At 44.2% G+C, this 13,213-nt stretch overlaps 1 protein-coding gene across 1 annotated transcript; it reads right to left on the bottom strand.

Moving 5' to 3' along the window:
* Positions 1–6,022: 6,022 nt before the first annotated feature.
* On the bottom strand, positions 6,023–7,403 carry dpm3 (dolichyl-phosphate mannosyltransferase subunit 3, regulatory). The gene is made up of 2 exons (XM_079176751.1): positions 7,358–7,403; positions 6,023–7,109 (listed from the first exon to the last, which is right to left on the bottom strand). The coding sequence occupies exon 2, from the start codon at positions 7,061–7,063 to the stop codon at positions 6,785–6,787; it is 279 nt and encodes a 92-aa protein (XP_079032877.1). The 5' UTR covers positions 7,064–7,109; positions 7,358–7,403; the 3' UTR covers positions 6,023–6,784.
* Between the last annotated feature and the right edge of the window lie 5,810 nt (positions 7,404–13,213).

The raw sequence follows: 13,213 nt of genomic DNA, 5'->3' as shown, positions 1-13,213 counted from the left end.
CATCATGGAGGATATTTTTATCCCATTGCTCTAGCTGTTGCTATATTTCCAATTCAGGTAGCCAGAAATGACTTATCTCTTTGCTTTCTTCTCCCTTTGTACAATAAAAGCAAAACATAAACATGTTTTGGATTAGGGGCGACTGTGGCGAAGTGCCGGGCCGTCTTTCAATCAGAGGATCGGCGGTTCGATCCCCGGTTCAGGCTCCAGTCGCATGTTGATGTGTCCTTGAGCAAGACACTTAACCCCAAAATTGCTCCTGTAGCTGTGCCTACGGTGTAGAATTGTGATATAATCAGAATTGTAAGTCGCTTTGGATAAAAAGCGTCTGTAATGCATTAAAGTATAAAATGATACAGTGTAACATTGAGAAATAAATGTGATTATTTCACTCTGTAAAATTTGAGCATGGTGTCACAGTATGTCATTTCCAGCTGCCTTTGACTGGATTTATTAGCAGAAATGGAATATCATATTCATAACTATGTTTTCACAAGTGTATCAACAACTAAAACTAGGAATCACGAGCAGCTTATATCTATATAGGGAGCGGGTCCTCTTCATGGAGTCAGCTGTGTAGTTGCTACAGTAGCCCAGAACGGACAAACCAAACACTTTTGCAATTTTTATGGCACCTGAAGGCCACCGTAGTTCTCCAACATGCTTGTGAAACTGCGGTAAAACGCGAGCCGCAGCGCAGAGCGCAGAATCGTCGTACCGCCAGCTGCCATCGGACTTCTGTTGCTCCTGAAGTAGTGTCAGTATAGTACGGATGGCCTCTGAGCGAGCCGAACGATTCAGTTGGTTGCAATCTGCAACCTCACCAACAGATCCTAAACACTGTCACGAGCTCCACCACCTCTTAGTTTGTTGTAATAATGCTTCTACTCTATCACTAACTCTCCTGTCATTTCAGGTCCTGCCACTTTCTCAGACCATGCCATCAACTCATTTCCCTCACCTGGTCTTTCTCACCTGCAGCTCATTCTGCCATTAGTCCCTCAGAATTTAAGCCAGTCCACTTTCACCTGGTCCCTGCCAGATTGTCTTGCGGGTGTTTTCCAACCTCTCTAGCATTTCCTGACCCGTTTAATTTGATCTGCCTGTTCTGACCCTGCATTCCCGTTTCTTGGAACTTGGATTTTCCGCTTGGCTCTTCTGGATCTCTTAGCCTGAGACACTGATTTTACGATTTTGACCTTTCCTGAACTGATGGTAAGCTGAACTTTCCTTTCAACTCAGACTGGTTCATTGTCTTGCTTTTGGGTTCTGGTCTGCGAGTACCAGTGATCGTTACACACACTGTGTTTTTATCGTGCAGCAGACGCTGTCTTTAAGAGCTGTATTTAACATTGTGAACATGAACTATTTTCTATGTAAAGATATAGTGGAGTAATGTCTGACTGAGCAGTTGTTCTCCCTCTGTGTGTGTTGTTAGTGCATGTGAGCGTAACATCCACTGGATGGATTGGCGCCACAATCCTGGTCACCAGAAGATAAATCATGACTTTTCTTCTAGGGCTACTGTGAGTTTGACATTAGTGTTTTTGAGTCAAACGTGTTGGATGGAATGCTATGAAAGTTTGTGCAGACATTCATACCATCCTGAGGATGAATTGCAATAAATGTGTCCAATACTTTGGTTTATGACTAAAAACCATCTCCCTCCACAACTCATAAATTTAATTAGGATTGTGTACATGGTAAACATTCATGCTAAACATCAGCATGTTATTGTCATTATTAGATGTTTGTATGCAGATGTTATCGTTTAGCGAATAGCCCGACTGTGCCTAAATAAAGCCTCACATAGCTGCTAGAATGGCTGTTAATTCGTAGTCTTGATCAAAGACCTGGAAAAAGGAATGCTTTGCCATGAGACTTGATTACAATAACAAAACATGAGACAAATGACAAATTGGAGCTGACTAAAATTAAACATTTCCCACCAAGCAGACGAACAAGGCTTTTATCAATTTATTGCACATCAGCTTTTAATCGAGCGAGAGCTGAGCCAACATTGTGTGTAACTAAAAAGTGTGAGGAGGCCATGAGATGCAGCAAGAAAATTCACAATTCAGACTTTATGTTTGGCATGACCAGCTGGTCTATCTCTGCATCTCTGGACTGATTCATGCCTCACTATCAGCAGAACTCATGATCCACAGGACCAAATCAAAAGACTTCATAACCTGACCTCTGTGGTTATGAAGTCTTTTGAGCGGCGATCCACTCCTGGACCACCTGCAGTTCGCCTACAGAGCCAACAGGTCTGAAGTCAACAGTGGCCCTTCACTTCATCCTCCAGCATCTGGACTCCTCAGGAACCTACGCCCGGATGCTGTTTGTAGACTTCAGTTCTGCAGCCCGTCCTCATTAGCTTCATCTCTGGTGGGGATGAGTCCGCCTACAGGTGGGAGATTGACCATCTGGTGACCTGCTGCGGACTTAACTTAGAGCTCAACACTCTAAAGACAGCAGAGAGGGTTGTGGATTTCCGGAAGAACGCAGCCCCACCAGCCTCTATCACCCTGTGTGACTCCCTCTATCACCCTGTGTGACTCCCTCTATCACCCTGTGTGACTCCCTCGTCGACGTTGTGGAGTCCTTCCACTTCCTGGGCTCCATCATAACCCACGACCTCAAGTGGGAGCTGAACATCAGCTCCATCACAAAGAAGGCTCAGCAGAGGATGTTTTTCCTGAGGCAGCTGAAGAGGTTCATCCTGCCACAGACAATAATTTCTACCCTGCCATCGTTGAGTCCATCCTCTCCTCCATCCATCACCGTCTGGTACACTGCAGCCACAGCCAAGAACGAGGGCAGACTGCAGCGTATCATTCACTCTGCTGAGAGAGTGATTGGCTGCAACCACGACTTGTTCGCCTCCAGGACCCTGAAGCAGGCAAGAAAGATTGCAGCCGACCGCTCTAACCCCGGACAAACTGCTTGAGTCCCATCCCTCTGGCAGGAGGCTGCAGTCCATCAGGACCAAGACCTCACGCCACAGAAACCATTTGCAGTTGGGTTCATCAATAAAGCCTGGGACCCCCACTGACTCAGACACTTCAATCCCCAGGGCAATTTCTTACAGTTACACACCCATCTTTTATCTGTTAATATACACTTGCCACTTTAATAATATACTTGTTTACCATATATTATAGTAAATTTGTTTATTGTTACGCGCCAATCAACTAGCCAAGTTCCTTGTATGTGTAACATACTTGGCAATAAATAGTTTCTAATTCTGATGGGCAGTCCCTGTCTGCCTGCTAACATGTGTTACTACTCGGAAGAGTCAGGACTATCTGCCTCACAGGGCCTCTGGGACATTACCTCATGTTATTGTAGCTATTTGTAGCATTTATAAGCCTCCATGCTGCCCTAGAACGGGAACCTGGTGTCCTGTAAGTATCAAAGCAGCTTTTTATGAGGAACGAAAGAAGAATAGACCCTAACCCCTGAACTCACTCAACCCTTGAGTGACTTTCTAACCTCGTTCACATTTTTATTCAGCGATGATGCACGCTCGGATTACACGCCGTTTTTTTTTTATCATAGCGGCATATTTGGAAGCTCCTTTTATTCCCTCTTTTGCTTGAGTCCAGCTTTAGAGCCTGTAAAAGCTTTAGCTGACAGACCAAAGTTTCATTGGAAGGAAACACCTTGGTTACACAGAGTATAGGACTCAGCCTCTGGGCCAATCAGGACACATTCTGGTCCCCTGCCATCTCTGGCGGTCAGGGTGTGGTCTGCTCTTCCCGAAAAAGTCCTGTCTCACACTCTCTGCTACGGTCATTTGTCTTGTTCCAGCTCATGCTTTGGTTTCCTGTCCGTGTCACTCGGTCACTTTCCTTTTCCTTTTCTTTAAAAAAAAAAAATTATTCTCACTTCCACACTTCTTTTGTTCTGCCCCTTTAAACCATTCACCCCCCTCCTCTCCCCCTCCCCTCTTTTGTCACTCTCTCATCTTGTCATTACTGCTCACCCTTTTCTGTATCAAATCTCCATGTCTTTCAGCTCTGGGCCTCGATTACTAACTCCATCTCTCTTTCTGTGCATCTGTAAATGGGTTTGAGGTTTTGCTGTGAAATGTGTGGGTGGGGAAAAGAAAAATGAAGTATTTTCTGTGCAGAAAAAATGATAGGTTATCATTTTTCAGCTTTGGTTCTCAGCCTGTCGAGATGAATTTGCTCCTAGCAGTGTCACTGAGTGTCTCTCCAAATGTTTTTTATAGTGTCTAAAGGTCTCAGTGAGGCCATCCTGCGGGCACAACCCTGTGGCCTGCTGCTCTCACTGACTCTATCACAATTAGGTTTCCTCCTGTTTTTCAGCTCCTCTCCCAGTTTATCTGACGCCTCTCACCTCACCACTTCGCAACAGAACACAAAGAACATTCTGTGCACGTTTGCCATCTTTCTCAGGCAGTCGAAAGGCAGACAGAGCAATTATGAAGAAAAAAATGTGTGGCTAAGTGGCTCTCATACTCCAAAACCAGAAAAAAAATTGGAAGCGAGAGGATTTTGAAGTTGCCACTTAGACAAGTTACATCACCAAGAGATTTTTAGATGACTGTGACATGAGTCAAGTCAACAGAACTTACCACTTTGGGGTACAAGAACGGATACATAATGTATATCATTCATAACAAAGCTTCATATTTTCAATAGGAAAAAACACTGAATCTCAACTTTGGTTTTGTATTATTTCAGGTCAGGTAAGCTTTTAGCTCAAAGTGATCTTAAAAAATGAAAAAGAAAATACTCATTGTAAGCCAAAATCTTGACAGGCAGCGATACAAAACTGCTATGAAATTATCATTATGGAATTTGCTCAGTGCTTCAAGTCACTGTACTCTATCAGGTGCACCCGCTCTTGTAAATGCTGCCACTCACTCGCAAAAACAACAGCAGTAGTGATGTTTGCTGCAAAAGAAATGCACGGAGATTTAAAAAAAAAAGCTTGAGCATTTGAGGTTGTTTCTGATGGGACGGCTTTTGATACATCTCTGTCTGTGCATCAGATTATACTTAATTACATTTGCTACCATGTAAAGAGATAAGTCTGGAATGAAGCTTACTGTACCTTTGAAACGAAGGATTAAAGGGAAAAGACACAAAACTACTTATGCTGTAGCTACACACACACACACACACACACACACACACACACACACACACACTGTATATGGTCTGTAACATGTTTGGCCCATTCTCATTTATACTTTTGTCTGATAGCCTGCAGGATACAAACGGATGGATACCTTCAAAGTTCGATATGGGCAGAATGACGACAAAGAAAAGCGATTTCACCATTTCACATGTGGTTACGAGTGGGAACATAACTGCCTACCAAGGGAAGCCTTTGGTGTAATTGCCAAAAGTAGAAGATTTGCTGGTAAATAACAGGTTGCCTTTCACCCAGTCTGCTCTTGCAACAGCTTGCAGACGTTCACAGGGGGGGGCTGACGTTGCAAGGCATGATGGGGCTGCAGCCAAACGGCACAACAGGCAGCGCTTGCACACAGAGAATCGCCAACTCTTTAGCATTTGTTCTTAAGTAATGGGAGCTTTTGAAACCCTGTAATGAGGCCTTTGGCCAGGCTACGCTTTGTTTATGCCCAGCGGGAACGCACTGAAAATGAGCATAGGCAGCATTTTAACGCGCACACAAAAGAACTGTACTCTCCAACATCAGATTAGTTCAGGACTACATACTTCAGCTTACATTGTCTGATTAGAGCAAACCTCTGCGAGGGAAGCATTGGAAATGCTGTATAAAGTACATCTCTCGTCGTCAAACTACAAAACGGGACAAGAGAGATCTGTCTCTTGCACAGAAGGAGGCATTGAGAAGTTGATATAAAGCCCTCGGGGTCATGTGGGTTATGCTCGGAGGAAGGAATGCATCATATATGCAAGCAGTCATGCACACACTCGCATACCTCCTGGCCCTTTGCAAACCCCCAACCCACTCACCCCCACTCACACATCTGTAGGCAGAAAAACTGAAGAAAAATAGACTCCAATTTAATTAAGTTCCAGCAATAGCCGCAGGGCACAAGTATGAAATTGGACAATGGAATGTACACTTTTCTACAGATGAACTCTAGTCCACACAGACGAGCCGCAGCCTCCAGACAGTATTTAGTGAGATTGTTCCAGAGTGACCTTCTGGCTTCATTTGTTGGCATTTCATTGATCGACAACTTGTTACAGATGATATTTTAGCCGACCAGTGACTCTCAGGGGTATTTAACTGTGTGCAGTTAGCAACAAAAGACATCACCGTGTGAGTGTTAACAGCTTTTGTTATTTTTACAGAATCTGGTTTGGGGTTAATCAGTAAGTAAACAAGCTATAAACTGATTCAAACCAACTGGTGATGTTTAATATCTTTCACTTCATAAAAGCGGTCTTTCAATGGCAAGAATATAAAACATTTATCTTCATGGTGCAAACTGCTGTGTTGTCACTTATAAGTAGCCCAGAGAACATCCATCAGACCGTTAATTTCTAATTTCCTGACGCACATTTGATCGATACCTAATCTGAAAGAGGTGACACTGGATAAGATACACGGCTGCATAATGGGTCATTATGATTGATGTTCTGATCATGTCCGCTGGAAACAAAACCAAAGAAAAGTTCTGAGAAGAGTTTCATCCAACACATTTCACACATAAACAAGAACTATTGGACACTTTGTTGTTGTTTGTAAAATTAGTCCGTGCATCCCTTTCAGTCTCTCATACGTTGCTACATAGTCCTTCTCTCAAGTTCTACATCTTTAGGCCCCTTTTCCTCAAGTCCTCTTTGGCTTCCTTTATCTGCCCCTGCAGCTCCTTTGCCGCCTCCTCACAGTCATTGAAGGTGGCCACCCTGTATCCCACCGTAGCCAGGGAGTAGCAGCCGAATGAAACCAGCAGGTACAGAGGCATCGGCCAGGCGACCTCTCTGTAGGTCTGAGGCAGGTTCAGGTCCAACAGGTCGAAGGAGACCAAAGCCCAGACTGCGCCCACCACCGACACACCGAACAGCCACTCCAGAAGTTTGGTCATGTTGAGAGCTGCCGCGGGGATTTCAAGTCAGCAGCCGCAAAACAACCTGAGGCAGAAACGGACGGTTATGAAGGCTGTAAACTCAATTAGCTTAGCTTTAGCACACCAAGGTAGCACCGTGTTAGCCGTTGAGCGTTGTCGTTGGGATACAACACACGAGAAAGACAAACGGCAAATAACATTACGCGGCGGGAATAATAAGTCGTACGACAGATACTAAAGGGAACGATTCATTCGTTTAAATAGCATTTCGTTCTATAAGTGCATTTAGAAGAAGGTATCCGATGTGTTTACCTCTCGAAAGCCACCTCAGCACAGCGCAGTTTTATGACGTAAGCCGTGACGCCTTATGGGAAATGGAGTCAGTGCCTGGAGTGTTGCTCCAGAAATTCCAACAAATCTACTGAATTGTGATTAATTAAGGTCATACTATTCGCAAAAGTCATTATTCACAATCAAAAACACCTTTTATTAAAAGCTTAAATAGTTATTTTAATTATTTGTAGACATCAAATACAATCTTTGAGATCTAATAAAAACATAAATAAAGATATTTTTTCACATTTTTAAATGTGTCGATGATAATGTTTACATGTAAAGCCTGAACTTTTTGTATCTATCTATATTCATATATATTACTGTGTTCATGTTACTATTGTACTAAATTCATACTTTATTGAATGTGTCCTGTTTTGCTGTAGATATTCTCCTCTCTGTAAGTGGAGCGAGAAGAAAGTGGTCAAAAAAATGAATCACTACATTCCCTCATTATACTTCTCAGTAAATCTCAATGTTGTCGCTGTTTATGTTTTTCATTAAACCGCTGCCCTAGACTGTTGGCGGATGTATAAACAACACTAGCACCCTGTCAGCTGAGAGACAGAAAACAATTTGTTTCAACTGAGTCTATAATGAGGCCCCCAGTCAGGCTTTTAACTCACATTAGACCGTTAACTGTTTCTCTGTGCCATCCTCTTAATTTAGAAAAGCCATTTTGGAAATGAGTTTACCATTAGCGCTTGCTGAAAGCTATCCATAAATACTAATGTTATTCCAAAGCGAGGAATCCAACAACAATTTCATTAGGGGCCTCGGGGAGCACACTGTTGTTTGATCTCTGTGTCTCTTTGGGTGCTACGGGCCACGTCCGTTCATTCAGGGAGGTGAACTGTCCAGGTGCAGAGGGCACAGACCTCTCCAGGGTGAAATCGGGAGGAGTGGGAGACGTAAACATCATTCAGTTAGCTGGGGACAGGGACGCACTAAAGAGCCACTGAGAAATAAACATCATTCTTTGGGGAAAAATGGAGAGTTATTCTTAGGACGATGGTGTTTATGTTTGTCTGCACCAGTGTTAATGGTGTGAGTGACGATCTGTGCGTCTGCCAGAGGGGTAAAGCCTGTTGCTTCTGTTTATGGAGACTGTTATATGCAAGACTGGAAGATAGTCAGGGTTTATGTCTGTTTGCTGAAACATAAATCTCGAAATCCTGAAATCAACAATTATCTTTCCAAGTCTGCAATGTTGTTCGAAGATGCTTTATCTTGTGAATGGCTTTGTGGCTTTGTGTAACGTCCAAGATATACGCTGCGCCCTAAATGTTTGCGACCGTTTACTTCGCTCGAGTTTCCTCACAAGCAGCTGCGACACAAGAAGCTGCAGCTAATGAGTACTTCCATTATTGATTGATGTGTTGCTTTCAATAATTTCCCCATTTAATGCAGTAAAATCTCTGAAAAATGAGGAAGGAAACATCTTCACAATCATAAACGTCCAACAAAGAATTTAAACCTGGGAAAAGAGATCCCAAAATATGAGAAGTTGAACTCGATAAATGTTTGGCATACTTTTGCTAGATCAATTTTAACGAATGAATTGTGGTCATTTCTTTTTCTGTGAATTCTATAATAATGGCTAAATGCTAATTTAAGTCTATAAGAAATATATTGGTAAATTAAAAGGTGGAGACTTAATATGTTGTGATATGATATCATCCTACTCCACTGCATCGATAGAATAAACTGAATCCAGGTGGGATTACCCATGACATGCAGCATCATGACAGACATCACAGCGTGTGCTGTGTCCTGCCCGTGTTGCATCACTATGAGACGCTCAGTGGGAACAGTCGAGCTGGCGTTTCTCAGTGTATCTCCCTGCCAGCTCCTGTTCCGTTCCAGTACTCAGGAAACCTGCGCTCCAGCCCGAGAAGGCCTGGCAGACACAACACAACAGCCTGCGAGCGGTAGGGGCAATGAAACAGAGAGAATGAGAGAGAGAGAAGGCGGGAAAGGGAGACATGCAGAGTGAGACAGAAAACGAGACAGGGATGTAGGGAGGCAGAATGAGAGAGAGAGAGAGGTGAAGCAGCGGCAGCAGTTACTCCCGATAAAGAACCAGAGAAGAGAGAGAGAGGGGGGGATTTCATAGTTGACAGGGCAAGAGCGAGAAAGCTGAGAGGGCCAGAAATGAAAAAGAAAGGGAGAGCTGAGTATTTGGACGAAAGAGGAGAGGGCAACAGAGAAAAGAGGAGAGGAGGGAGCAGACAGGGGAGAGAGGTTTAGACAGGGGGGTGGGGTGGGTGGGTGGGGGTGAAATCAGGGGATTTGCAGGTGCAGCTTGAACAACCAATGACCTTAATGGTGCATTAAATCCAGCTGTTGCTTATCCAGACTTTTCTTCAATCCCCCTAACACCTTAGACTGCGCAATAGACTGCATGCAGCAACTCGGTTCCCACAAAGGAGCGAGTATGGCAGCAGAGGCTGAAGGAATGAGAAAAGAGCATGAAGACAGTGAGGGATCGGCAGAGACGGAGCGGCGGCCGAGGGGATACTTGATCCTCAAGCGCAGAAATATGAGGGGACTGTGTGACTCTATCCACAGAGCGAAGATAAGGCGCATAGATAAAGCAGGAAAAGTGGTAATGGAGGGTTGTGTTGACTCTATCTCATGGCTTTGTCAATATTAGTAGAGTGAAAGGTCCAGATAAGAATGTGTGCTAGAAAGGGCTGTATGGGGATCAAGATTTGGCTGGATAATAACTGGGTAATATCTCAAGGGTGTGAAGCAAGGGTGTGAAGCAAGAGCTGGGGAGGCAGAGAAAACCAGACAGAAGGAGAGAGCGGGAGAGAAAATGTACTGTCAAAACGCTGTTTAAGATAACAATGGAGCTTGGACTCAAAAACAGGAACCCTCTGTTTCCTGAGCTGGAGACCATAGCTGTGTGTTGTGTTGTCATTAGATGTATGTGTGTGTGTGTGTGTGTGTGTGTGTGCGTGTGTGTGTGTGGATGTGTTTGGGAAAAGGAAAGGGTGACTAAAAGTGCGTCACATGTCCATGTTCCAGGGGTTTTGTCGCTGGTGGAAGAGAGAGAACTGATATTCGTCGGGTGCCCAAAGCGCAGGAAGGAGACGTGAGCCTGGCAAAACCAGCCGAAATCTTTAAAAGGTTCTTCTGGGAAATGTTGGTCTGGGAAGAAAGTAAACAGACTGAGCCCGGCAGCTAAATGTCAGACCAATCGGTAAACTATTAGGGCTGATTGAAGTGAAGACAGACATTAGAAAATCATTATTTTACGACCGCTTTTCTCACCTCAAACTTGATGAGGAACTGGTTCTAGTTGATCAACGCAACCCAAGAAATCCCATAATCACCCCGTTCGAAAATCTGAAGAATTGAGCCGTAATATAGCTTCTTCTAAGTGTTTTGGGGCCAAAAGTCTCAAGTTAACAACTTATTCTTCAGTCGGTCTTTGGCTGAGAAAAGAGAAAAGTAATGTTAATAGCTTTTATTTTGTCAGGCATAATTGTTTCCAACTAGTGGCAGACTCCCTTACTAATGCACGTCTTTAGGTCGTTTGTGTGATGTGTGTGTTTCAGCCCTATTGTGTAATGACTTATAACAAAGTGTGAAACATGTATTTCCCCAATGAGGGATTAATAAAGTACTTCTTTTATAGAAAATACACTAGAAATAAACATGATTCCATCACATAATGAAATAAACAAATAAAGACAGAACAGCTATCATGCAAACGATTCACAGGTCTGTCAATGCTGAACACAGTATTTGAAGATTTTCCCTTCAAACCTGTGTTAAAAAGTTTCCTTTTACGACATCAAAACTTCAGACTTGATTGTCAAAGCTTGAGACATGAGACCTAAAATGAAAAAACTTGACGATTGATAGCCCAGCAAGTCCTTTGTTCTCCCAATCAAAGGTTAGGTTTGTGTTGTCTCCTTGAACGAGAGTACTTCTCAACACTCTTTTGTGCGTCCAACTTGAAACGTCACCTGGCCCTCGCGGATTCCTTTTGTGCCTGGACGGACCATGTTGAGTGAAGCAGAGTTCGTGGGATGACTTTACAAGAGGCTCCTCAGACAGGTGAGGTGACCACAAATCAAACTAGAAGCATCGGGCTGGAGCGGCCCCGTGATACAGCTCATCGGGGGTCCCAAATTCGAAGCAGGCCTGCCGAAAAGTCTTGACGTTGATAAGCACACCGCTCATGAATATCCTTGAGCCAAGTTCATACTATGGACAAGGAGAGTCTGTATTAAATTGCAGAGATAATAGTTGTGAGACCCCTGCGCTACTTAGGGCCTACTTAATGAAGTCCTGGGCCACGCAAGTGGGTGCGAGGTCAGAGTGTGGTCAAGTGTGACCAGTCTGAACCATGTGAGAATAGCACTTGTCTTGCCCTCTGTGCCCCCGAGTAAAGACACGCACCTGTTTCAGCTGCTGCTGTGACGGCCGCAGTGAAACAACAGAGGAATGCGCCCCCCCCCCCCCCTCTCTCTCTCTCTCTCCACGCTGTCCTAATGAATCTCATCACACGGCTTGTGTTTGTCCTACTAGTGCTTTGTTTGTTGACCTTTATAAGACGTCATTACTTATTATCTTCATGGGTTGTGTAATTCTGCCCCTAAACACAACCCCCTCAACCACGTCCACGGACCACAATGAGTGTGTGTGTGTGTGATCAAATGCTTCTTGTCAGTGTAACAGCCATTAACAATGAACAACGGGCATAAGCTTGATGATGTCTCCCTCCTCCCTCCATCCATCCTCCCCTCTCACCCTGGAACACAATGTCCTTTAGCATTACCATTATTGACAGTGGAACTAATTGGCACATGCGTTATGGAAGTTCCCCCTGGGCCATTTTAAATTGGACTGCACAATTTCCTTCGACGTCTGATGGGCGAGTCTGTGCACGAGACCTGGGGAGGTATTGATTATAAATGTATTAATGTGGGTCAGTGCTGTGTGCGCGGCATGGGGCGGATGATGTAGGGCTGCATGTCTAGACTAGAACAAACTGACTTTATCTCGTGTTTACATAACGGATGGTAATGGGAGAGAGAGGGGAGCGATGTCCGGTAGTTTTATCTGCTCGCTACATTGTTTTCATTTGATAGATGCGTTGCACACGGGTGTTAGGGAGAAGTAGCTACTGTATGGGGTGAATCTGACTGCTTGCCGTATGCAGCTGTAAACCATCAACAGGGTAACACATCTCTTGCCAATACCACATTGATTTCAGGGCAGACATTGCGAACTTTATCACCTCGATTCACTGATGTAATGAAGGGGCTCTGGAGAAAATGGGTCACGCGTTAGATAGCCAAACACGGCAAGCTAAACATGAAGATACATGCGAAAACTCATTAAGTCCAGTCAGCATCACTGCCTGCATTCAATAAATTGCCTTTGGTCTCTCATTATGCAGACGATGTCCTTCTCTGCTCCACTAGATTAGGCCCGGCGTTCAGGGCTGGAGTCATGTTGCTTTGCATGATCAGAGGAATCATGGGGGCTCAGTGATCCGGGCACACATCGATATGCTGTTGATTGATTCTACAGACTAATTACAATGCAATTTGCATTTAAATAAGCCACAGAGTTTAATGATTGAGAAGTAGGTCAATAACCGCCACTGAAAGGATTACGGGTCAGTTTTGCAATCGGAATCGCACAAATTCACTGTACATTTGTCGATGCCCTCGTGACTGTCATCGACTTTATGTTGGGAATGCAAAAGGTCAGGGATTATGGATTTGTGGTGGGCAGTGGGTAATACCCTGAAAGCTGATTGTGGCCACCTCAGGCAGGCGTGGCTGTCTGTCGATGCCCGTAAATGAAGTT

Source organism: Pholis gunnellus (genome assembly GCF_910591455.1).
Source record: "Pholis gunnellus genome assembly, chromosome: 16".
Classification (NCBI taxonomy): Eukaryota; Metazoa; Chordata; class Actinopteri; order Perciformes; family Pholidae; genus Pholis; species Pholis gunnellus.
Note: the sequence above shows the minus strand (reverse complement) of the source record. Positions and strands in the feature narration are given on the sequence as shown.

Coding starts and splice junctions, on each gene's coding strand:
- dpm3 (XM_079176751.1), bottom strand. CDS start 7,063: ATGACCAAACTTCTGGAGTGGCTGTTCGGTGTGTCGGTGGTGGGCGCA.